We start from the raw sequence: 26,713 nt of genomic DNA on the forward strand, positions 1-26,713 counted from the left end.
GCCAAGAAAGAAAGTTAACATTTTTTTAAATTCCTATTTTAGTAAATTCATTAGTGGAAGATCAAGGAACAAAGTGTAGAGAATTATTGTGATTACATCATTGACCCTTTAGGTAGAAAGTGACTGAAATATGGGTAATGCTGTGTTCAGCTATTCCCAGGAGAATTAATTGAAATTTAAATACCCATTTATATTATAGGCAGTAATGTCTGTGGGGAGCAACTCGGACTAGACTGTTACTGGAATTAAGACTTATTCTATGCATCTGCCTTCCCACAATATGGCGCTGAGAAGGGAAACAGCTTCTACACAGCTGCCTCCAGTTCAACCAATAAACTGTAGGACCTGCTCCTGATTGGAGGAGAGCAGCGTACTCGGCGTGTGGGTAGCAGAGTTGGGATTGGTGGAAGAGGACTATAAAGGAGGAGAGAGACAATATGCACCGGGGAACATCTGAGGGAACACCTGTGCAGCCCCTGAGAGAGCCGGCCGGCGGTGTGCCGCTCCCCTGCGGAAGTGGGGAAAGTGGCCAGGGGGAACTGCCCTTCCTCGGAGGTGGAAGGGTCGGTAGCCAACCCGGGAAGAACCAGCAGCAAACCCGGGGAGGGCCGAGCAGACGAAAGAACAGCGCAGGGTCCTGTGTCGTTCCTCCACCAAGAGGGGGAGCGACAATGTCTAATCAGCATCCCACCGATTATGTGGCGATAAAATTTAATAATGTCAGTGGAAGAATTATAAACTTCTTTTATTTATTAATTAACTTGTAGTAATTTACTAGGTATATACAATTTCTGTGCACTGTATATATGTTTGTAAAAAATTCTACATTGTGATAATGACAATGAAGGAAAATATGCAGAATATTATGAAATAGTGCAGTGGGAGAACATAATTTGGGGATACGTTTTTAAGGAAGTTCATTTAAACTAAAACCTGAAAGGTAGAAATTTAAGCTATGCAAAGAGTTATATGAAGAAAAATGTTACTGCCATCACTGAATAGGTTCACTAACATCTTTCTGTGTGCTGTTTCATTTAACAGGTCTGTTAATTGGATAATATTATTTACAGATTTCAAATGAAGAAATTGAAGATTTTAGAATTGAAATAATTTTTCTAGAGTCACCTACATATTGTTATAGAACTTCTTTTTGACTCCAATCTTTTAACTGCTGTGTTACATTAGGGAGATGGGAGAATATTTTGGAATCTCTGGAAGGGCAAAAGAGGGAAAAATTTCCTTAATCAGAGATAACCATGTTGAAATTGCTTCATTATTTCAGTATTTAGTCATTTACCTTTTTTTTTTTTTTTTTTGGACAGGCAGAGTTAGAGAGACAGAGAGAAAAAGGTCTTCCTTTTCTGTTGGTTCACCCCCCAATTTGGCCACCACGGCTGGCATGCTGCGCTGATCTGATGCCAGGAACCAGGTACTTCCTCCTGGTCTCCCATGCGGGTGCAGGGCCCAGGCACTTGGGCCTTTCTCCACTGCCTTCCCGGGCCACAGCAGAGAGCTGGATTGGAAGAGGAGCAACTGGGACAAAATCAGCGCCCCAGCTGGGACTAGAACCTGGGGTTCCGGTGCCGCAGGTGGAGGATTAGCCAAGTGAGCCGTGGCGCCGGCCCGTTTATCATTTTTAAAAGATTATAAGCATGCTGTGTGTATAAATTTATTTACCATCAGATGCAGAGTATTTTAATAAAATATACAGTAAATAATTTATAGACACTAGTAATTTTTAAATTTTATAATGTATTGAGTTTGACCTTCATATAGGTAGTGAGAAAGAAAAGATTACCCATTTTTCCTGAAGTCAAGTGAAAAACAATCTGTTACAGTCATCTTCAGGAGTCAATTTTTGTAAACTATTTTTTAATCTTTTTGCCCTGATGGAGTGAAGTTTTCTTAAGACTTATTTATAATCTAATTTCTGTTTTTTTTTTCACTTTAAAGGACAGAAGAGAACTTTAAAAAATAATATCTAATTTTGACTCAGTTTACCATTATTGTGTGATATTGTCACTAGCTTTTTTTTTTAATTAAAGATTTATTTCTTTGACAGGTAGAGTTACAGAGAGAGAGAAAAAGAGAGAGAGAGATCTTCCATATGCTGGCCACAATAGCTAGGGCTGGATGAGCTTCATCCAGGTCTCCCATATGTACTAGTTTTTTTATGTAGTTCTTTTCAGTTTACTAATTTTCATCACTATGTAAATTTTTTTTGATATGAAAAAATAAATCACTTGGGTTTCAGTATTCTACATGAAGGAACAATTCCACAGGATATATGTCTTCTTCTTTTTTTTTTTTAAGAATTATTTTATTTATTTGAAAGAATTACAGAGAGAGGTAGAGCCAGAGAGAGAGAGAGAGGCCTTCCATTCCGCTAATTCACACCCCAAATGACTGCAAAAGCCAAGAGCTTTCTCTGTGTCTCCCACGGGGTGCAGGGGCCCAAGGAGTTGGGCCATCTTCTGCTTTCCTAAGTCATATCAGAGAGCTGGATTGCAAATGGAGCAGCCAGGACTTGAACCATAACCTATATGAGATGGCAGTGCTGCAGGCTGGGGCTTTAAACTGTTGTGCCACAGCATTGGCCCCTATTTCTTCTATTTGATTCGTTTTCTCTCTACCTACGCATACTCCTTTGCTTTTGTAAACAGACCTCAAGGATGGCAGAGAATTTAAAAATACATAGAATGTGAGGCTGGCACTGTGGCATAGTATGCTAAGCCTCTGCCTGCTGGCATCTCATATGGGCGCCAGTTCATGTCCCGGCTGCTCTTCTGATCCAGCTTTCTGCTTATGGCCTGGGAAAGCAGCAGAGGATGGCCCAAAGTGCTTGGGCCCTTGCACCAACATGGGAGACCTGTAGGAGGCTCCTGGCTCCTGGTTTCTGATACACTCGGGTGGAAGACCTTTCTCTTTGTCTCTCCCTCTCTCTCTGTGTAACTGCCTCTTAAATAAATAAATTTAAAAAATCTTAAAAGATACATAGACTGTGATCCTTGTTTTATTTATATTTACTAATCAAGTTATTAAAAATATTAAATGTTAGATCTTTTCAAACTTACAATGTGTTGCCTATAATGACATATGTCTGTTTCTTTTGGGTTCATTATGTGTCATGGTGATTCATTCTAAAATGTTTCTTTTGTGTGTATCTCCAACCAAGAGACTTTAAATATGGTTGCAAAATTTTACATTTGTAACTTGATACAAAAGGAAACGCATCTGAAAATCAAAACTGTTTCTTAAGAGTATACATGAATAAATGAAATAGAATTTATCTAAAAATAATTGTTCACTATAATTTCCTACATCTCTTAATTGTAAACTGTTGAATATGAATTGAATTTACATAATAGCCATATACTACAGTGTTAACACTTAAGCCTTACTATGATGTATGTGAATAAGTCTTTAGTCTTAGTGTCTGTCTTTGGTAGTAAGCCTATATTTATTTTTGTTGAAAATATGTCCTGTTTTTAATGATATCGAATACAAGTTTTGTTTTTAGCCATAAATTATTTTTTAAAAGTGTTCTTATTGTTTTCTTAGTTTTTTTAGCATGTCTTTTTTTCCTGTGGCTGTTACCAAATGCCTTTTCTAAGTTTGTTTAGACAGTTGTTATTCGTTTGTTCACCTATGCATTCCTCGTTCATTCAAGAGAAGTGTATTGAGTGATTATGTGCTAGGCATTTGACTAGATGATGTGGGAAGAAAGCAAGGGAGGAAAGAGACAATGGGAATTCTTGTGTTCCGGTTGTGTCAGTACTATGTAGTAACTTTTATGTCTCCTGCCTCATGTAATCATCACAGATGATAGGTTTTACATTTCCATTTTACAGATATGGATTAGGATCAGAGAGGTTAACGATTTGCATAGAAAAAAAGAGTGTATAAGTGGAAGAAGTAAGATTTGATTCCAAGAATATGATTTTACATAGTGTTGCCTTCCTACATGGGAGGTGAATAAAGTAAGTTCATTCCTTCATAAAGTGTGTTGTTAAGTGTACTCTGTCTCTGTGCTTTGTGAAGATTCCATTGGGGCTGCTCAGGCGAGGGTATGAGGTTCTGACTTCATCCTTTCTTTCTTCTAACTCCATAGGCTCCTTTGAAGATTTGCTTTATTTATTGTGCTTTCTCATAGTACTCATAGTAGTTCATATGAAGAGTTGGTTTTAGTTAATTTATTTCATTGAAGGGCAGAGTTTTGGGGCAGGGCAGAGATGGAGATCTTCCATCTGCAGGCTCACTTCCCAACTGGCTGCAATGGCTGGAGCTAGGTCAGGCCAAATGCAAGAGCCAGGAGCTTCATCCAGGTTTTCCTATGTGGTTGTGGGGGCCCGAATATTTGGGCCATCTTCTGCTTTCCCAGGCAAATTAGCTGGGAGCTGGATCAGAAATGGAGCAGCCAGGACTCCCAACTGGTGCCCCTATGGGATACCATGCAGTTGGTGGCTTAACCCATAATGCTACAATGCCAACCCTAAGAGTGATTTTTATGGTTTAAAAAGCTTCAGAACTACTAGTTTAATAAAATTACATTTGTTTATACACAGAAACTGAGCTAGAATGCAGGTGGTAGATGGAGTATGTCAACACAATTATAGATACACTTATATGAATTCAGAGGTAGGTGAACGAATTTGAATTTGAAGGATAATAGCTTGTGAAAATGCCTTTTGAGCTCTTGTTTTCAAGGTTAGGTAATATTTGTCATTCTAGAAATTTGGGAGGAGGGTGGTGGTGAAGGGAGGTGGAAAACATTGTAAGGGAGACTATGATCAAAGACATGCAGGAATGAGGCATATGGGACAAGTAGCTTAATGGGTCTAGAGAGAAACTTGGTTGTGAGAAATACAGATAAAGCTGTCAGTTGATATTAGAATATGGCAAGCTTTGAATAGCAAAGGAGTTTAATCTTTTTCATAGGCACTAGGAATCTTTAAAAGGTGTTTGAAGAGATAAAGATATGAAAAGTATTGATACTGGTTTAGGTGGATTGATTATAGGCAGGGTGTTAAATGTACTACCTGTGAGAAGTCCTGTTGCAGTCCATATAAGAGGGATTGGTATTGAGTGTGAATACTATCAAACAGGTGCAAGTGATAGGTTGAGGTCTTGGAGATTGAAGAGATTAATAAATTAGTTACTGAGGGTGATTTCGAGATCTTCTATCCTAGAGGAATGGGAAACTGATGGTGTCAGTTTGAACATTGAGTGTTAACATTTGTATCTAATTTGATTCCCAAAAGATTTGAGAGGAATGGGAAACTGATGGTGTCAGTTTGAACATTGAGTGTTAACATTTGTATCTAATTTGATTCCCAAAAGATTTGAGGAGTCTTTCATAATTGTTTATAATGTAACAGAATAGGAAATAAGAAAAAAGGAGATGAAGATGAGTCTTGAAAGGATATAGATCCAAAATTAATTCAAGAGGTAAAAATTCATAGAGATGTATATAATAAATTCCTTCTTTGGTTGTTGAAATTTGGGAGAATTTTACTGTTCAACTGTGTAGCAAATAAGAAAGCATGTCATTCTGTATTGCATTGTACTATCTCCAGAGAAACTAGATTTCCAGTTCACAAAGGTAGCATGTAGCAGCGGTTAGGAGCATAACATGTTTTGGTGATGAGACCTGAGAAAATTTTCTTTCACAGAAGGCTTTTTGGGCAGTTTCTTATATAGTCAACAGTATTCATCTGAGAGCACTTAAAGAAGTTTGTAGAGAGGGGCAAGTGTTTGGTTTAGCCATTAAGACGCTCATGTCTCATATTGGAGGGCCTAGGTGCCATGCCCACTTCAACTCCTTACTCCAGCTTCCTGCTAATGCAGATCCTGAGAGGCAGCAGTGATGGCTCATGGTGTTGTGTCCCTACAACCCACAGGGAAGGTCTGGCTCCTGGCCTTGACCCCAAACCTAGGACAATTGTAGACATTTGGCGAGTGAATCAGCAGATAGCAATTTGCTGACTCTGTCTCTCTCTGCCTCTCAAATAAGATAGCAATATTAACAAGTTTATAGATAAATGGAATTAAAAGATAAACTGATATTGGTGCAAAAACACTGAAATTCATTTGTAGGTTTTTTCATGATTTCATTTTCTATGAACATTTTGAAGATCCATCATTCCCTTAATTATAATCTGTGTAGTAAATATGGTATCAATCTGCTGAGTCTTACCACATCTTTACCTTCAAGCTGAGGAAACAGTTTTATTCAGTAAAAAACACTTTTATTACTTTTTAAAAAGAGGGCAATGGAAAGTCTGATCTCAGTTAAGATAGTTTTAAATTTTGCTGTCTGGAACTTTAAGGGTTTCACCATGGACCTCCAATTGTCTCTTCACTTACTCTTTTTAATCAGAGCAGCTCTACCTTCATCTGCTTTATAGATTAAATTTGAATTCTAAAACTTGGTGTTGGTTCAAACAGTCCCATAGGTTTGAAACCTTTGAAATGCAATGTGATTTCCAAAGTGCGTTTATATGCATTTTTTTTATACTGAAACACTTCTATTTTCACAAGTAATTTATAAGGTAAATAATACTTTAAAACAGTAACACGGAGCTGGCGCTATTGTGCAATGTGTTAAAGCCCTGGCCTGCAGTGTCAGCATCCCATGTGGGTGCTGGTTCAAGTCCTAGCTGCTCCACTTTTTTTTCTTTGAGTAGAAATCATGGCCAACAGCCAGCCAACAGCTACACGCCATAGATTTTTTTTTAAGTTGTTAACTTTATTTATTTATTTAAATGTTTACTTATTTGAAAGGCAGAATTACAGAGAAGCAGAGGCAGAGACAGAGAGATCTTCAATCTGCTGGTTCACTCACTCCCCAGATGGCTGCAATGGCCAGAGCTGTGCCGAGCCAGGAGCCTGGAGTTTCTTCCTTGTCTCCCGTGTGAGTGCAGGGGCCCAAGCACTAGGGCTATCTTTCACTGCTTTCCCAGGCAAGAAACAGAAAGCTGGATCGGAAAAGGAACAGCCGGGACATGAACTGGTGCCCATATGGGATACTAGCACTGCAGACGGTGGCTTTACCCACTAAGCCATAGCTCTGGCCCCTGCTCCACTTCTGATCTGGCTCCCTGCTGGTGCTCCTGGGAAAGCAGCTGAGAATGGCTGGGTCTTTTGGCCCCGGCACCCATGTGGGAGACCAGGAAGAAACTCCTGGCTCATGGCTCTGGACTTCGGATAGACTCAGCTTCAGCCATTGTGCCATTTGGGGAGTGAAACAATGATGGAAGACTTCTCTCTCTCTTATCTCCTCTTGTCTGTAACTCTGTCTTCTGTCTTTCAATTAAATAAAATAAGTCTTTAAAAAAAAACAGTAACACATAGATAATTATATATATAATTTTCAAACAAATAATATGGTGATTGCTACATGGTAAATGCTACATTTTTTAACTGATAGAGTACATTATAAAAAAAGGTTGATGATACCCGCTGAGCTACAGGAATATATAGAATAACTTGGAGATAATTTTAATTATTTTATTACTTTAAAGCTTTATTTATTTGAGAGGAGAGAGAGCAAGAAAATTTGCATCTACTGGTTTAACTCCCCAGAAGTCCTAGAGTTGGGAACTCTATCTGGTTTTCCACAAAGGTGGCAAGGACCCAATGGCTTAAGCCATCACCTGCTGCCTCCTAGGATGAATGTTGTCAGGAAGTTGGAATTAGGTGTGGAGCTGAGACTCAAACCCAGGTACTCTTGTGTGGGATGCAGACATCCCAAGCAAGGTGTTACCTGCTGCATGCTGTTTTAAAATTTGTGATAAGCTTATCTTTATGTGGACTCTTAATAGTTACTGCTGTATCTATCATAAAGGAATTAAGTGCTTAATTATGTTATTATAGGTGATATTTAAAGGGAAATTGACAGATATTGACTCTACTGGAAATTCAGAATCTCAGGCAGTGCTCATTGGACATGAATAAAAAGAAGGTACAATTAGAATAAAACTGCATGAATAGGCAAGAAAGTAAGTTATTTACAGCTGAGGGCAATTCTGTTTTAAGGGTAGAGCAAGAATAAATTTGTATGTAAGGGAAATTTAAACCAAGTAAATGAGAGAGTTCCCAGCTAAAAAAGAAATGTAAAAACGTTGAAAGTTATGCTTAAAATAGTCTTAAAAAATTTGTTCAGAGAAGATTAGCTTCTAGAAATTCTTGTGATGGTCTCTTAGTATACCATTGAATCTAACAAGTGTTCTTTTTCTTTGTCATACATACTTCATATCACATTTTATCTCCTAAATAAATTTGAGTTACTCTTTTGCCTGACAGTTTTTCATGGATACTGCTTTCTTCTATATTTCCTGTTTTATTTCATCAATAGTCATGGAAAGAAAAAAAAAAAAACAGGAGTAGGCATCTGTGATAGTAAACAATTAGTAGATCAAAGAAGAGGAACTAGTTGCAAAGTGGAAGTCTGTACACCTGTCAACTTGAGATCTCTGCTGGCTGATTCTAGACTGGATTGTTGAGGCAGAATTTATGAGCACCTAGAAGGTAAGCAGTAGGAGCTAAATGGTTTTGCTTAGTAGCAGCCGTACCTCACAAAGTCATGCTATTGTCAGGGTACTAGACAGTTGTCTCAGTAACATGGATAGATCCAGTATTTTTAATCTTCAGCAAGGCATTTGACAAGTTTTGATGAGCTATCATTGACATTGTGGAGAAGTGTAAGATTCGTAGCTATTAATGCAATGTGTAGCTTAATAATTTACACAATGTTAAATTATTGAAGACATTTACTAGAGAATTACATACATCAAACTCTTTGTTGTTCAGTCATTGTGGATAAACTGAAGAGTTGGATGAAAAAGAGAGTTTTCTTCAGATTTGTAAAGTTATCTTTTGGAAGTAAATTATATTCTCTGTCAATCTTTGAGTCTGTCAGAATTAGGAATTAGAAGTTACTGCCAGCTGTACTTCACACAGAACTCAGGATCAGAGATGAAGTAGACAACTTCAGGGAGCTGCTAATACATAAACAAATTGGGTACTCCCTTAGTTGAATGTTGTTTTGAGCAAGGCTTCTCAAACTCATTTCTCTTGGAGCTCTTGTTAAAATGTAGGTTCTGATTTGAAAGGTCTAGAGTGAGGTCTTTGATTCTGTTTTTTTAACAGTCTTTCAGGTCATGCAAATACTGCTACTCTGTGGATTTGCACTATGAGTAGTTGAGTTTAGGTGTCAGAGGATTTAAAGGTTAGAATGTGGATTATATTTTATAATTAATAATTTTGTCATATCAGGTATAGGTACTTTACATTTTATTTAATTTCATAGAAAACTTTCAGTGCAGGCAGTAATTTTTTTTTCAGATGAAAAAATTGAGACATAAGGCACTTAAGTAGCTTGTTTAAGGTTATATAATAAGTCATGTAACAGGGATTTAAAGTTAATACCCAAACCGTTACTTTGTCTGTCATGTTTCCATGAGAGTCTATGGTTTTTGTGAGAATAGTTTTCTCACTTAAAAACAGTTTCTAATTGGAAGATGTTGCTCTGTTTTTTACAACTTGAGCATAGAGAAATAAAAACATTGTTCACCCTGTAAGAAATTTGCTGCATGGGTTCAAAACAGAGTATACTATTAACTGAATTTGAAAAATTTTAATTTATATTCATGTTTTTGAGTTGAAAAATTGGCAATTATAAAAAAAAGTCTTCTATATTCCTACTACTGACTAGATATATTATAACATAATATTATTTTGGTTCCTTTAATATACATACACACTCCTGTAATTAAAAATAGTTGATTGGGGCCGGTGCCGTGGTGCACTAGGTTGATCCTCAGTCTGCAGCACCGGCATCCCATATGGGCATCGGGTTATAGTCCTGGCTGCTCCTCTTCCAGTCCAGCTCTCTGCTGTGGCCCTGGAAGGCAGTGGAGGATGACCCAAGTGCTTGGGCCCTGCACCCCAGGAGACCAGGAAGAAGCACCTGGCTCCTGGCTTCGGATCAGTGTAGCTCCAGCCATAGCAGCCATTTGGGGAGTGAACCAACGGAAGGAAGACCTTTCTCTCTCTCTCTCTCTCTCTCTCACTGTCTATAACTTTATCTGTCAAATAAATAAATAAAACCTTTTAAAAAAATAGTTGAGATTGTGTTATATATAATTCAGTTTCCCATTATTTTCCATTAATACAACTTCAGTAATGGCAAGGATGTAGCTCTTTCTACCTAAACCTCTTCCCATTTTACTCATAATTATTGGCACCATCTTCATTCTGTCCTCAGCTACAATCTTATTTTCCTTATCTTTTGCTTCTCCCAATAATTGACAACTCTGTGGTCATTTTCTTCTGCTAGTTTCTTAGTAATGTCTTCAACTTGTTCATCTTTTTCACATTCTATTTCAAGTTTTTACCCTAGATCAGTGACTACTGAGTTATGCCATTCTTAAATTTATTCTGTTGCTTTGATTGACTGTTTGGGCTGCACAGGAAACCATGCGTCTCTCTTACACCTTTTTAAAGGCATATGATGAAATAAGTGCAAACACTTTTGAAATTTAAAATGAAGATAATGAATTATGTTGCCCTATCACCATTTATTTCTAGCCAAATCTTTCTCTGACTTCTTTGTTCCATTATCAGATAGGATACTAGAATCAGAGAATTTATAATATATTGCAGCTACTGAAACCTGTAACTATCTCTTATTCAATAATTGTTTTCATATCTGTACTATATTTTGCCCATGACATTGCTTTCCTTATCTTTGCTTGAATTTTAACCCATTGTACTGCTCACCAAATTCCCAGAACAAACTCATTTTTAACCATTTTTTACTGGATGTTTCTAATTAAAATGAAAAATTGCTTCTTTTTCTAAGATGTAGAATCTGTGACTGTATATTTCCATATATATTTAATTTTATAGGTGATTCTACCCTATTTAGGCTTTTTAAAGTTGGGTGATCATTAAGGCATTACCTATCATATTAAATGTGGTGCAGAACAATTATAGATATTCAAATAGCTTTCTCAGTTCTCTTTCTGAAAATGGCTTTTCTTAACTACTATTATCTTCTATTCAGGTCGTGTTTTCTCAATGGTACTATATAACCAAAAAATTCAGCCTCACAGCTTTATCTTCTATGGCTTTTTGTTTTGAGTAACAATGTATAATTGGTTGTGGATGAAATTGGGATATTACATGTTAAAGATTTTCATCTTAGAATCTTGTATAATATATCTTTGATAGGCAATAAAAAGCTAAATTAACGTTTAGAAATTGAGGTTGCATAGATTACTTAGCATAAGTATGGAGGTAGGTGGGGCAGTAAGACTGGAGGGAAGGCTACTGATAAACACAGGACTAGAATTTGAGTCCTGGTCTAATTGATGCCAAAGCCCATGATTTTAGTCATTATTGTTTTCATTTTATAAAAAAGGAATTCTTTGTGTTCAATTTAAGAATTTAATTTTTTAAATCCTGAATGGTATTTCATATCAAATGAAGTATATACTGTGTGGTATGGATATTGAATAAGATTATTGGTTATAACAGTTGGTTAAGAATATATTGTAATTGTAACCTTTATTTTCTGATCAAACCTGGCTTTAGTCTTATCTCTTGATACACTTTTATTTTTCATAATCTCTCTGAATCTGATCAGTATTACTTAAAAATGTGCATTAGGATCATTGATAAACAAAGGTGATCTCCTTTTTTGTATTTTTTTTTCAGTTTAAGTTCAGAATAATTAGTTTCTGAGAACTAACACCTAAGCAGATGAAATTGAGGACTAGAGAGTAACTTCAATAAGATCATGTGTAACGTTATGTAGTAAGAGTTAAAAAACTTGGATTCAATTTTAGCTTTCCATGTGAGGTTGGACAAATTACATTATTCTCAGTTTCCTTCTCTTTAATTATTCTACTTGTCTCATATATGGACGGTTTGAGGATTAAAGGAAATAATGCTTAGAAAGTTTAGCACAGTACTTGGCACAGTAAACAATGAAGAAAAGCTCACATAAAATCAAAGAATAGTTTCAAGTAGGGTGTACCTATAAAAATCATGAACTGTGTTGTTTAGGCACATTGATTTTTCAAAATATGTTAATGAGCATAATTAAGTTAAAGTTTAAAATATTGCTTTGGAGTAGATTCATTCAGTACTTATAACAGCTTTTTGAACCTAATTGAAAAATTAAAATATTAATGTTTTTGACTATGGATCTTACTGAATTGTCTGTGCTTCTGTCTTTATTTTTCATATTAATAATTATTTTTTGGACACCTAACTATTGACTAACATTTCTGTGAGAAGAAAGGGAAGGAAAGAAAGGAACTGTTATTTTTTATTAAGCATGCTTTACAAATGTTTTGTGGCAGACAATTTATAGTTAATACATTTTGCATATCCAGCTTATCTTTAGCTTGTTTCTGGGTATATTAAAAGTTGGCTGTATTGGCTCTCAAATTGGCTGATGTATCTAGGGGAGGTTTGTTTAAAAACAGTTCCCAAAGCTCTTCCTCTCTTAGCCTCATCCCCTGAAGACATACTCTTTGGACAATTCTGGTGAGCAGCCAGATTTGGATACCCGTGGACTACAGGAATTTATGTATAGCACTTCATGGATAGCCCTGTGAACATTTTAATGGAACATACTTTGCAACTCCCGTTTAAAAGAAAAAAAGTATGGTCAAGTGATAATGACTCTTAGTTTAATTTGCAAGCTGTTTGTGGCAAATGTAAGTCTCCTTGAAGAAAATTTGTGCTGTCTCTGAAATCAACTGGCTAGAATGTAATGTGTTCATATTTAAAAAAAAATCATTTATGCTTAACTTTGAATCCTTTTAAAAGAAAAATATGAAGCAAACTGTTAAAGTGTTCTTTATGATTTTTATTGCTTAAAAATTGATTAATTAGTTTGAGAGAGAAAGAGACAGAGCTCCCCATCTGCTGGTTCACTCTCCCAAATGCCCACAGTGGCCAGGATGCTGAAGTGGGGAGACAGGAACTTCATCCAGGTCATTCATATGGATGGCTGGAATCCATTGACTTGAACCATCAACTGATGTCTCCTAGAGTTTGCATTAGCAGGAAGCTGGAGTCAGGAGTGGGAGGAGGTACTCAAACCTGTGCAACTCCAATGACTCCGGTATCCTAACCAGTGCCCATCTTCCACTTTCATACATTTAAAAAAATGTTTGAGAGACAGGATGATGCAATGAGTAACTTTTATTCTATTGCCATATTGCAATGTTTATGTTACCCTGCTTAATATTTGTCTCATGAAATGGTTTATGTTATTTTGTGTCTGTGACTAGACCGGACTAGGGTAAAGTACACAAAGTGCATAGGGTACAAAATATAGGGGGCTCTCACTTTGATGGCTGTGCAAGAGTGAGTATGTCCTTAAATTTTATGCCTTAGATTCCTCACTTGTCTCGCCCAAGCCCTAGCCCTATCCGTGTTGCAGAGATGTGGGCTCCACATAAATTATTTTGATTTTAGTTTAGCATAATCTCATGCATGCTTGGATAGTCTATAAAATTGATGACAAGGTGAAAATAATGTAATTAATTTCAAATTTATATTACCAAGATAAAACTTGACTGTTTAAATAAGAGAGTATTATAGTTTTATTCTTGCCTGTTCAGTAATCGTTAGCACTTCAGAAGTTGCAATTCAGTAGGATCTTAACTGACACTGAAGATTGTCGGTTTTACCTATTGGCAATTACCTGAAATCAGTGCTCTTGTAGGTACCATAAGCTTCTGAATTTGAAATATAGTGCCATCAGTCTTAATTTAAACTTAGAGATGCTCACTGAAGCAACAAGTAGTAGCTCTAGTTTTTCTGCATTTTTATTAATTTAGAATTCTTTGAGAATTTGCCTATGATTTTTTTTTTGAGTGCTACATCTGGAAATGCTCAAAAGTTGTTTGCCTTTTTGAGAGAAAGTTTGCAATGAAAGTATAACTTCTTTAGAGGTGAGGTTCAAGTTAACAAATGATGAGCCATAATATGAGGAAGCATAATATTGTGAATTATTATTTGGCAAATGTATCTAATGCAGGCATTAGCTGCTGGAGTCATTTATAAAGTACCACTTCCAGAATGCTAAAGAAATAGACTATACAGAACTTTCTCTGTAAACACTGAGAATGTAAACTAGAGTATAACTTAGTTTAGTATAAGGACTAAATTCTGTAAGTTTAAGTTTGATGTTTGTAGGTTCCATGATTAATGTATGATTAGAATATGAAAGGAATATTTAGGATCTGTTTAAATTTGTAGGTGTGACATCATTGTCAAGTAAGGAGTTTTATTTCTTCAAGTTAGATTTTATTTTAATGTCCTTTTTTCTCTAAAATAAATTTTTATTTCTGGTTACAGTGGTGCCAAGGCTATGTTTTCCCAAATAGAGTTTTTGGATATTTAGCTCCTTTGATAGTGTTTAAAATAAACAAAAATAAACCTATAACAACCAAAGGTGGAAGGGTGTCTAGATTTGTTTTTAGCTTTCTTTTTCATGGCTTCTCAGAAGTGTATCATATTATAAATACATTCAAAATGTTTTGCTCTGAGGATATGTAGCATTCCTATAAAGGTTAAATCAATAAAAATGATTTGGACACATTCCTAAGCGTGGCTAGAACAGGTAGCCCGTTGTTTTAGGTACCCTTGAGTTTCTGGAGCAGATCATTATGGCGTAGCAAAGAAACTCACTAAAAGTTGCTTTCTATGTGTAGATGCATCAGCTTTAAAAAAGTGAGATTTGCTAGCCTTTAAAAATGAATATTTTTAAACTAGCCCTAAATATACTGTTTTAATTATGTATTTTAAATGCAGTTAAAGTTTTGGAACTTCTTTTTTTTTATTCGAATGCTGAAGATGCACCCTAATTGATAAGGAAGAAGTATGTACAGGAGAAATGCTGTGGGCAAGCCTTTTCCGCAAATGTAGAATAAATGGTAGGTTTATGATTAAAGAAAATATCACACATTATTATAATTGTAAAATAGGAATTAAATGTAATTCTTTTTAGTCTTGCCAGTTTAGAAGAAAATTCTCTGGTCACTGGGATGTTATTCTGTTCATTTGAGCAGTTCAAAAGGAAAGCTTTAATTTGAAACTTTTATTTTAAAAAGCATGTGTATCTCCTATGCTCAGGGTTGGCTTCCTACTGTGTTATTGCTGGTAGATAGTTTTGTACATTAGGTTGCATTTTTGTTGTTCAATTAATATGTTTTGAATATGTACGTTTTCAGATCACGCTTTTCGTGGCTACTTTTTGAAAAACCTGTTAGTTTAAAATGATGAGTTAGGCTGTTTTTCTTAATTTCCTTTAAAGAGTATTGAAGTCATTAAATGGTTTTGGATGACAAATAATTGTAGTGAATTGACCATGAATTTGAATAAAGAAAATTTAAACAAACAAAATTTGAGTGACGTGTATTAATAAAGTTTTGTTACAGAAAATCTATTCCTATCTTTCTGTATGTCATATATAATTACTTTGTAAAAAATTTATAAAAAATACTGTTATATTAGTTGTTGGAGTACATGGTTTGATTTAACTTAGCTAAGAAAATGCTGCAAATATGTCTCAGTAAAAAGTTTTACATATATTTAAGGATTTAACCATTTAATAAATGAATAATTTATCGATTTAAACCAAATATTTTGTTCTTTTAAAAATAGCAAAATATGTCTTGGTAGATTCAGATTTATTTTGTGTCTTTATAAATCCAGAATATTTATAGAAATGAAAAATAAACCCAATAAGCTCTATTTTCTTTCTGAGTTCTTGGGAAGGGGAGTTCTCTTCGTCATGTGTTTCTCTAACCATGTTGGTACACTAAAGTATTCTGCAGTGTGCTTATGTATGTTATAAGCGAAGTATAATCTTTACTGTTGTCTCAACAGTGAAGTTCTTTTGACAATATCTGTTTTCCTTATTTATCTTAGATAATAACACTTCAAATGAGGTGAACACCATTGGTAGAAAGTTTTAAGAATGTTGTTTTCTTCCTAATTTGTAGAGTGAGTGAGTGTATGTGTATATGAGTATGTAAGTGAGAGTGTAAAGAATTCTGTGAGTACGTTGAAGTTTATAATATGAAAAAAAAGTTTCTGTTGTAGAGAGAAAGCTGAATTCATGATCAAGGTTTGGATTACATTGATTTTCATGTTTATATTGCCTTACAAAATGTACCATGGTACAATGTCTTTTAAGTAATATTTCCTTTATAGATTATGTTCTTAATAATTTTAATTTTTATATTGAACCTTATTTTTGCAGTAGCAATAGCAATTTTTTTCTGCATTTTATCAAAAGCTGAATTACCTAAAAGCTTTCCAAATTTCAGAGGGGTAAATTAATCTTTCTAGATTATCTTTTGTAACCAGTTATCTTACCTAATGTCAGGAGGCTATTGTCTTGATGGGAATTCTCTGGTAGAGTGGTTCTCATTGCATCTTAGTATTTTTGCATTGGATGTTTGAGTCCATAGTGTGAAATGCTTGCATACTTTACAGTTGTCAGTTTCATGGAAAACAGTGATCGATTTGTGATTAGCAACATAAAGAAGTTTTCTTTCATTGATACTGTACTATTGTAGCAGATATCTGTAATAAAGCTTATAAAATAAAATGGAAATTCACTTTTTTCTATAAAATAGATTTTTAAAATTGAGTTGTATTTATGAAAGCATTTGTAATAAATTATTATTCATTACAAAGAATCTGTACCTTGTGCCTTTTTGATACTCTTGCATCCTTTTCCTAGGATCAAGTTTTAAAGTAAAACAGCAAAGGTTGAAATATTACTTGTGAAAAATAGTACATTAAAATACATAAATAGTACATAAAATAAGATAAATGTGATGATCCTTTGTTTTCTGCTTCACACTGAATTCACTTTGAATTCTTTGTTTAGATTCATTTAAATTTTCATTCATTTGGTAGAATTAATGATACCTTTTAATTTAAAGATTACTCTGTAATTTGAAATCTTAAATCTGGAAGTTTAATACAGATATTTAAAAATGAAATTAATTATAATAATTGATAAAATCCCCAAAGTTAAAAATCCAGTGTTTACTCAGGTTGCATGGGCAATAATTAATATATAGAAAATAGGCCTGTTTAGTTCTGAGCCAGAGTTGTTCTTTGAGTAATAAATATGTATCTATTTGATTAATTACATTAATATTTCTCCTTGTAAACAGTAAAAATTTGTTTCATATCAGTTTCTAATTAGTGTTATTCAAGATTATAACTAGAAAGTAATATCCTTGGGATTTATAAGTATCATATTGTTTTAGTCTTGACTTTCCTAGTAGATTTCTAATCTTTGTTATTAGTTTTAACAATTGACATTACTCTGTTAGCGTACATGAAAAAATAGGTATTTTTTACAAGTAACTCATAGCACCTTGCTTAAATAATTTAGTTTTTTCCCTGGTTTATAATCATCATATCAAGTTCTGTAGTCATTGCTATATATTTACTCTCATATATAAGTAATTATATACTATATAGTAAGATTTTCAGCCAGATTGAGAACCACAAGAAATTAAAATTAATTGAATATATGTGACAGATAGTTTGTTTCTGTATAAAAATATATTCATGTCCATGTAAACTTACATTCAATGCATAATATCATTATTCCAATTTTTCCAAAGAAGGAATATCGGTATACTAGTATTTTACAAGCCTTATTGATGATTGTTATTGTGAGTTAGCGAGCATATTCTTTTATGTATTTAATTTTGCTTTTACTAAACCATATTTGGTGTAAGGTTTCTGACCATAAAGAGTGCATAAGTAATGATTTGACGCACTGATGGTTTATGTAATTTTAGGGAAGACTGAAAAATGTGTATTTAGGTTTATGGATTTTTAACTTAGTCTTTTATATAAATATATTTTTATAGTTGATTTTAGGATATTTCTAGTAGATGCCATTAATGTAAAATAAAAGTCAGTGTAACTGAAAAGTAAAATAAAAGTAATTTATTTGACTTTGTGGTAAAAATTATTTTCCCCTGCATAAGATATTAAGATATACATTGTTAGAAATATCACTCATCTAATGTAACTATCCTGTATAATTTCTGAAGAGAAATTACAGAAGAAATAGTGGAGATAGCAGTCTTGAAATTAGTTGCTGAAAAAATCTTACATACATTCCTGAGAAGAGTAATTTTCAAATTTTCTAACATTAAGATAATAATTTTAAAATTTCTTAAACATTGAAAATTGCATTTACTTAATATGTCTGTATATTGAAGAATTCCGTGTTGTGTGGGGCACCTGATTTAAAAGATGAAAATAATTTAATCAAGACACACTAACATTTAGTTCTTTGTTTTATTTTTGAATATTAACAAGAATATACAATATTTATAGGAAGTACATGATTGACAAAATTTTTTCACCACAAGTAGTAAATGGTTGTGTAGCAACTGGCCTTTAAGTGATTCTTTTAATTTTGTAGCTTATCTTATTTTGGGAGTGTTTTCTACATTGTGTTAAATGATGCACTTTCTATTTATTAATAGCAGAAAACATTTATGAAAAAATATGTCTTAGAGTGAACTCATGATCAACAATAGTAACAAAAGCCTAAAATACTTGATTTAGTATTGCTTATATCCATTCAGCACTGTTCCAAACCTTGAGTCCTGTGACCTTAATAAATAGTATGAGAAGGAGGAAATTGTTAAGGATTGTATATAAGGTGAAGCTATTTTATATCATAAAATAAAAAAGCATTCAATCTCAGTTGTTACGTAGGTCTTTAAAAAGTTATGTGGGAATGTATGGTCTGTTGTATGTGTATCTGCTGTTGAATGGACAAAAGCTTGTGGTTATGTGTGGTTAAAATTGTAAGGAAACTCCCTTTGAATAGGGTATAGGGTTTCGAATTGTAACACATTCATCAAAATACATAAACCAAGCTTTTAACTAGCAAGAGATTATAGTCAGGTGTATAATTTTGCTATATGAGATTTCCTTTTCTAAAAATTTATTTTAAAATATTAAATAGTTCAGATTTGGTGAAGAATTACACTTGATCTTAGCCAAAAGGCCGAGAAATGATTGATTAAGAATTTATACATACTTTAGGCAGAGTATTTTACCATTTAGAAAATATCAAGTTATCTTTATAAAGGGAGATTAATGACAATTTTTTATTTGGTAGAATTTTAACTTCAGTGCAAGTTACAGAGTTCTTTGGGATAAGAGAGAAAAATAATAGCACATTGAGGTAGTCTATTGGGAAGTCTGTCCCTAAATTATTATCTGTGCCTAAATTATTATGGTTTTCTTAGCATCCACTTAATAATAAGTGTGACATGACAGATGATTAGAAGAAATAGTTATGGTTTGTCACAATTACAATTTTAGTATTTGCAAGAAGGATTTTTTTTTTCCTGTTGAATTGCTGGTGTTCTATTTGGCCACATGTGTAATATTTTTAAAGAAACACTGTAGAGGTAGACTGTCTCAGTGAGCCCTTTATATAAAAATATCTCTAAAGACTTGTGTTAGTAATAGCATTTACAGTCTTAATGCTTTTGCTGAGCTTTTGTATGGTTTCACTATTGACTTGAAGTTGTCATATCTTGGTATCCTGTAACAAGTGTGAGTACAGCATGGAAGGCTGGTATTTACATGTTTTTGGAGAGGAATTTGAGATGGTGCCTGTTTTCCCATCAGTTTTCAAATATGCATGAGTGCATCATTAATCATAGGAAATGCAAAAATAAATGATCCAGTCCCATTGGATTTTTTAATATGAATACTTACCTTTTCATTTTTTTATATATACAGTTGAGGTATTTAGGTAACCCCTAACCTTTTACTTTAACAAAGAAGTACAGTATAAAAATATTACCACAGTTTTCATGTGAGCAGTTCTTGAGAGGGGGAAAAAAGCCCTCTAGATGAATATTTGTTGAAAAAAAAGTTGTGATACAGAATGTCTTAACTCAGCCCCAATACAGTACTTGCGGACCACCAGTGTGTAAAATTGAAAGCACATGAGTTTTGAAGCACTAGAAAAGGTTTGTAATTGATTAGCACTGCTTGAAAGTATTGAAGTACAGTGAGTTTTGATTTGTGAATGGTTCTATTCAATAAAGATTAATTCTGTGTGTTTGATAAAATCTTACTGCCTTCGATGAGTTAGCTACCTTCACCCCACCCCCCACAGTTTATTTAACCATCAAATATTTCAGTGTTCTTTTAACAAACTGGAACATTTCTATCTTACTGAGTTTAACTTTAGCATGACTGATTTAAACAAGTCAGACTATCAGTGATTAGTTTGAAGGATGTAATTGAAAAGATTAATATTTTGTGCTTTTAAAAATAAAATATATCATAATGTAATCATGTATATTTCATGCCTTTCTTGTAATTTAGGGACTATCAGGAGGTTCACACAGACTTATATGATATATTCCTGATTTCTTTTCAGTCTTCTACATTTCAAAACATTTTTAAAAACTAAATGTGAAATATTTAACAAATTTTCATGTAAAACAAGAATTAATAATAATTTAGAATAATTTATAATGTGAGTCTGGCAATCGTGTTGATATTTTTAGCTTTTTAGAGTGGTCTTCTGTTTTGTTCTTTTTGATTCTTTGAGAGTTCTGGAGTTTAGCTATCTTGTTTTAAAAGGAAGTAACAAAACTTTGGCACTATTAAATCTTGAAACTATTATTGATATGGACCACAGCTATTGTTTTGGAAATCAGTGTTCTCACATTGTGTTCAGTTAGTTACTGTGGTCAGTTAGAAAGGTTTTATGAAGAAATTTGACTCCTTAGCTGATCCGTTTTCATAAGTGAGTCACATCTATCATTTCCAACAGGCAGTATTTATGATAAATAATGAACAAATTTAGAGTAGCACAGATTGAAAATTGTTGATTAATTCAAAGTAAAGTATAATGAGAGATCGACACTGAGACTCTCATACACACACACACACACACACTCACACACTCTCCACTCATGTTTGAGGTGAGGCAGTTAGTTAACATGTGCTTTGTCCCTCATCTTAAAATTTTTAAAAACTGTTTTACAGAATTAGAGCACACACTCAGGACATTTCATTAGGAGGTTAATGATAATCATTATCTAAATAAAAATATGAAGCTTGGAGTGTGGTTTTAGATTTCAAATAGATTATAGAATGGGAAAATGTTTGCAATGTGATGATAACCTGTACAGAATTTCCACACTCACCTGTAATTAGTCTGGTGTAGTAGGTTCATGCTAAGTTCTCTATCTATCTAAGCTCTAAGGTACTATTTTTTAGTGTGTTGGGCTGTGGAGGGAAAAGTGAAATTCACTTTTCAGAAGAAGAAGAATTAGTTATAATGTTAAATATGATATGCAACAGAAGATGATTTTTATTTAGTTTATACCTTGCTAAGAAAATTAGTCAGGTTTGGAAATCATATTGTAGAATAGGTAAGAATGTCACAGAAATTTAAAACTCCTAGTATGAAATAATAAAAAGCATTTTAACGTGTTCTTTGTGACAACCTTACTTCTAATGCTGAAGTATTTCTTGTAACCTGTGTTGTTACTGGTCTGGTTAGAAACATTCTTTTTTAAAAAAAATAGAATTTTTCTAAAAGCACAACTGCTTGATTCGTCTGTTTCCAGTAATGCCTCTGTATAACAATAGTTTCCACTGCTTTTTGTTTTTCTTGGATAGTAAAAGTGAAAATTCCCAAGTATTAGCTATAATTATTATATAGACTATAATGTAGTCTAGTTGTGTTTATATTCTGCTTCCTTAATATAGAATTTTTTCTAGTAATGCTTAATATCCACTCTTCCATTTTAAAAATAATCTGTGATTATCAAATTGTGTATGTATTGTAACTGAGGGGGCTTATTCACAGCTATTGAGGGAGTCACTAGAGCAGTTTTACATTTTCTATAAAATACAGAGTACCTTACCTTATCCTTTAAGAGAAACTTTTTTCTCCCTTTCAGGTTTAATTATTTCCCTTTGACTTAAACTAAGACTGATCCTCTAGTAGTAGCCAGTTACAAAGTGTGAAGTAGGAGGAGTAAAGGAAACTCTCCAATCGTTAGTTGAAAATTACAAAGCAAAGTCAATACAGGTATACACAGCAAAAGGATTTATTTTAAATGATAAAAGTTAAAAAAGCTGCCTGGTAGTCAGAACATGTTGGACATCATAAAGAGAATCTTGTAAGTGTGTGGATATTTTACTATCATACCATGTTACCTGATGAATTTGAGGTCATTTATGTATCTGCAGCAACACTAACTTGGAATTAAATATTAAGGGGCTATATTATGCCTGTTTTCTTTTAAAGTCCAGCATGATTTAATAGGTATGGCTCTTTTAAATCAGGCAGGCCATCCTTACGGAGCTCTAGTTTTCGTGAGGTTTATTTTTGGTAGGTTGAAGAATGTGATTAAAACAATCAGATATTTCAGCGCTTGCTTTATGCTTGTAACAGATTTTACATATGGGTAACACTGTGTTCATGTACAATTAAGATTATATAGAAAAGTACACTTCCATGTAAGCTTTAAAAGACTTCTGTGAACTTTTTAATATCCTGGGTTACTATAAATATTCTTTCAAAAATGGCTCTGATGTACTGGTCATATTTTCTGTTGAATAGATTCTTCGATTTTATGGAGTTGTTTAAAAACAAACTTATGTAGCTATGATGCAGTTCAAAAGTTTGCATAGATTTCTTTTAATTGAATTTGTTAAATTATTAGCTATATTGCAAGTTTATTTCTGTTATACATGGTAGACCATAATGTTGAGATAATTCTGTGGTCTGTTATTTTGAAAATTGCTTCCTTTTTGAAGTTTGCTCAAATATTGGGAACTGCCGGAGTCAAGAATTTATGATACTTTGATTAATCTAGTGTCCAATTTTATTCTAGTGAGTACTAATGAGACTATTAAACTGTTTCTTTTACTGTTTTCATATCCTCATTTCTATAATTCTAGAAAACATGTTGATAAATGCAAAATTAAGTTTGTCTATTTCAAGTCATTACTCTGAGAATTAGTTATTGATGCCAAATGCAAATATGAACAGCAATTACATTTTTAATGCAACAAAATATAATTATTATGATATTTAATATACCATCATCTGGAAGAGTTACCAGTTTAAGAAATACTTTATGTTCAACAGGTTTATATATTAAAGGATTTTAAAATATAACACTTACCCCAAAAGAAGTTTTGCTGACATGGTGTCACTGTGCTGAAGAGGCTGTTTGATGCCATAGTCCCTCTTTTTTTTTTCAGATAGAACTTGTACCCTCTCTGGTAAATACTGCTTGCAGCCTTAAACTGAAAATACAAACCATACCCAAACTTTGTTTTAGTTTTACAGTATGTCTGGAGTACATAGACTTTATATTTATTTTTTTCTGTCAAGAAATTATGTAGCTGGTAACATGTGAAAAGCAAGGAAACAAAACAAAAAGAGAATGAGCAAATATTTGAAGGACCTACTATTACTGCATAGACTGTGGTTAGAGAGCACTCACTGACTCTGTTGGTCTCGGTGGCTGGTAGTGACCTGCGGAGATTAACCATTTAAAAACCAGAGACTTCTTGCTGTCCTGCTGGAGAAAGTTTGCACCGCACTTGTGGTTCTGTGGTTGTTTGTGAGGCGAATGAAGCATTCACACAATCCAAAAAAGCAAAAGCTTTAAAACTCCTTTTTTTTGCAAGCACTATTACTGGAGAGACAGAATCATGTGGTTTGTGACCTCACAGTGCTCAAAGTAAAGTGGGACTGCCTACCACTGTGGCTTTTCCCCCTTGCTCTTGCTTGCTCTCCCTCTTTCTCTCTCTCTCTCTGACAAAAGGCTTGTGGTAAGGCCTTTCCTGGCATCCAGAAGGATATAGCTTTTTAATTTTTGTGACTCATGAGGATTTGGATAGAATACAAATGCTGAAGGAGCCCAAACTCCTGTAAGGTTAAGCATTTGTAGAGCAGAGCTCTGCAGTTAGAGGACTTTCCTTTCTACCTACCCTCCCCACCTCCCCACCTTTTTTTTTTTTTTTTTTTTTTTGCCTCCTCCTTTTAGTTCATTATTTTGTCTGTGGCAAAGTGAACAAAATTGGCTCAAGAGGCTGTGTGAAATTCTGAACAACAGTGATGATTTACAATAATTTACATCTTTGGATTGTATCACATTCTGGGGTCTGCTTTGTATTTGCTTGGTGGCTGGATTCCTTCTGTTTTCCTTTTTCTTGTCTTCTTAAACTTGTGAATCTGTAACTCATTGTAAAAAAGTTTACCTTTCTTAAGGTCTGGTTGCAAACTGCTTGCTGGGCTTGACTGTAATTGGTTGTCATAAAAGTGTTAGTCTGGGGATTCCTTTACAGATTTTAAATCATGTCTGTCAAACTTATTAATATTAGATGTTGCCTCTTAGAATATAGATTAAATGTAATCAGTATCTTTTATGTTATGTATACCTTCATCTCATGGCTAGTTTGAGGATCTTAAGTGAATGGCAAGAATTGTTAACATAGTTTTCTTTATGATTGTAATTTTATTATTCAAGGAAATGTACAAGCACTTATTTTTTTATAGCTTTTTAATAAGTAGCCTGGACATTAACAGAGTTTTTGATAGCAAATCTTACTATAACTTAGATTGTTTAGTGTCAGATTTTACAAATTCAGAATGGAGTGGGTTAACAGAAGCTGTATTTTTTTTTGTTTATAATGGAAGCTTTGAAATAAATTGCAAAATGCTGTGTGTAGTAAGGAATAATGCACACAGACAGAGTATGTTAGTCGTCTCGATTTGCTAATTCTGATTCAGAAGAAAATTGAAAACATCTTTGGGAAACTATCTCCTTTTTTGCCCCTTTGGACATGTATGTATAGGACTCATTTTCTTATTAGGATGATTATATATCATAGACAGTGAATTTTGTATTTATGAATAGAGCTTCCTGTTTTCATCAGTTGGGAGCGATGGGGTATTTTTCAACAAAAATTATAAAGGCGAACAGGCCAATTTTCTAGGCATTTTTTGCCATTTATCCATGCCACTCTGAATTTGCATGTTAGTCTTCTTCCCAGTGTGGTAGTAACTAGGAGTGGCATGAAGTAAATGACTGGGATGTTGGGCGGAGACAGTGAATTACAAAGGATTATTTGGGGTATACATTGGGGTAAGGGCTAGGGAAACACTTTGGGAAGCTGTTAGGATCTGCAGTATCCTTGTGTATGTTCTTCCTAGCACAGTTCATTATCTGCTTTTGGTTTATGTTAGATAAAGATATCTTTATAGACATGTTTATAAATTGCTTTAAAAAGACTGATTTTTCCAAAATACATTGGAATGACATGATTATGAATTTAATCCTTTATTATTCAAATGTCCTGAACTTTTTAAGAATAAACTTTTAGTGATAAAAAACAGAATATATTTTGGTGTTTTACGTATAGATTTATCGTACCTTATTGTGCATGTAAACAGATTTTACATTGAAAAGTAAAAGTTTTCGTTTAACATGCAGTTGTTCATGCAAAGAGGAAAAATTATTCTCTTTCCCAAATAAAGTATGCTCGTATAATCCGTATCTCTCATTATTATCCAAAGTAAATAAAAAGAGGGTTTTGTTCATATAATTTGTAGAATTTCCAAACATAGTTCCATATAAACGTGTAATAGAAGAACCAAGCAGTTGAAAAAATTTAGGTGGCTGTAAATGGTCTTCATCTTTTAGAACAAGTTTATAGTTTCTCCATCAGGGTTCTCTGATGTATCTCATAACCCCAATGTTTTGCTGGGTATCTCTTCCTTAAAGCTTTAACAATATGTATACTTTGGCCTTCCAAACTTACTTGATAAGAATTTATTATTTTTTTTTACATCTGTCTGCTTTTTAACTGCCTGTTCTCTCTTTGCAGGTAACTTTCCTGCATGTAAACTTTGAATCAGGATCACCATTCTTACTTCATTAGAGCTTAGTAGATACTGTTGAATATATCCTTGTCTTGTGTGAGGTCCATGAAATTGTGGCATGAGAAAGGGAGTGAAATCATTTGCCTTAATATTTGTATACTCATTATCTACACATTTTTTTCTTCCTAAGTTAGAAATAGGTCTTCTTTGAAACAAGTATCACTTTGTGGTAAAATGCTGAAAACAGCAGTGATAACTGGTACACATTAGATAATTGACAGAGTGTTTCATTAGAAATGACTAAATACATGTGATGAAGAGACTAATTCAGAAAAGCCACTGCAAAGAAAGCTCTGATTATAGACTTATACCATGCTTATAATCAGAAATGGACACCACAGACTTTTTTGGGTCGCTGTTTTACTTTTGGAAGACCCTTAAAACTTTATACTTTTCTTGGGATGCGTTAATATTTGCTGTGTTGAAGTAACAAGTTCAGCATTACTATATCATTTTGTCTTTAAATGCCATGGAAATGAAATATAGCTTTGAACCTGAAATCAATTTAAAAAACCAAGGAATTGTTATTTTTGCTTCCTTATTTTATATTTAATAAAATTTGTCAAACTTTTTAGGATACCAACATATTCAGAATATAATAGCATAACGTTTTAAATGCTAATATGTCTCCATTTTTATATTTTAAATTATTTTCTCAATGATTGCATTTTAATACAATAGTTTTAGCTTATC

General features: G+C 33.7%; 2 protein-coding genes and 1 pseudogene across 5 annotated transcripts in view; 1 reads left to right on the forward strand and 2 right to left on the reverse strand.

The window, feature by feature from the left end:
- The window catches only part of RUNX2 (RUNX family transcription factor 2), a 359,432-nt gene extending 335,636 nt beyond the window's left edge, over nucleotides 1-23,796 (reverse strand). The window contains exons 1-2 of one of the 2 annotated variants that reach the window (XM_051855670.3): nucleotides 23,577-23,796; nucleotides 23,253-23,376 (exon numbers count right to left, since the gene is read on the reverse strand). In XM_051855670.3, the coding sequence (XP_051711630.1) occupies nucleotides 23,253-23,376; nucleotides 23,577-23,714 (262 nt within the window). In that variant the 5' untranslated portion in view covers nucleotides 23,715-23,796. Of the gene's footprint in view, nucleotides 1-23,252; nucleotides 23,377-23,576 lie in introns of those variants that run through there. The other variant, XM_070074031.2, reaches the window with a different exon arrangement.
- Nucleotides 1-26,713, forward strand: part of SUPT3H (SPT3 homolog, SAGA and STAGA complex component) — a 496,390-nt gene that overhangs the window by 34,405 nt on the left and 435,272 nt on the right. The gene's annotated exons all lie outside the window — the stretch shown is intronic.
- Nucleotides 19,002-19,099, reverse strand: LOC127493293 (U2 spliceosomal RNA; annotated as a pseudogene).

This window comes from Oryctolagus cuniculus, chromosome 5 (genome assembly GCF_051225735.1).
Source record: "Oryctolagus cuniculus isolate XC-2025 breed Fujian yellow rabbit chromosome 5, ASM5122573v1, whole genome shotgun sequence".
In the NCBI taxonomy this organism is placed as follows: domain Eukaryota; kingdom Metazoa; phylum Chordata; class Mammalia; order Lagomorpha; family Leporidae; genus Oryctolagus; species Oryctolagus cuniculus.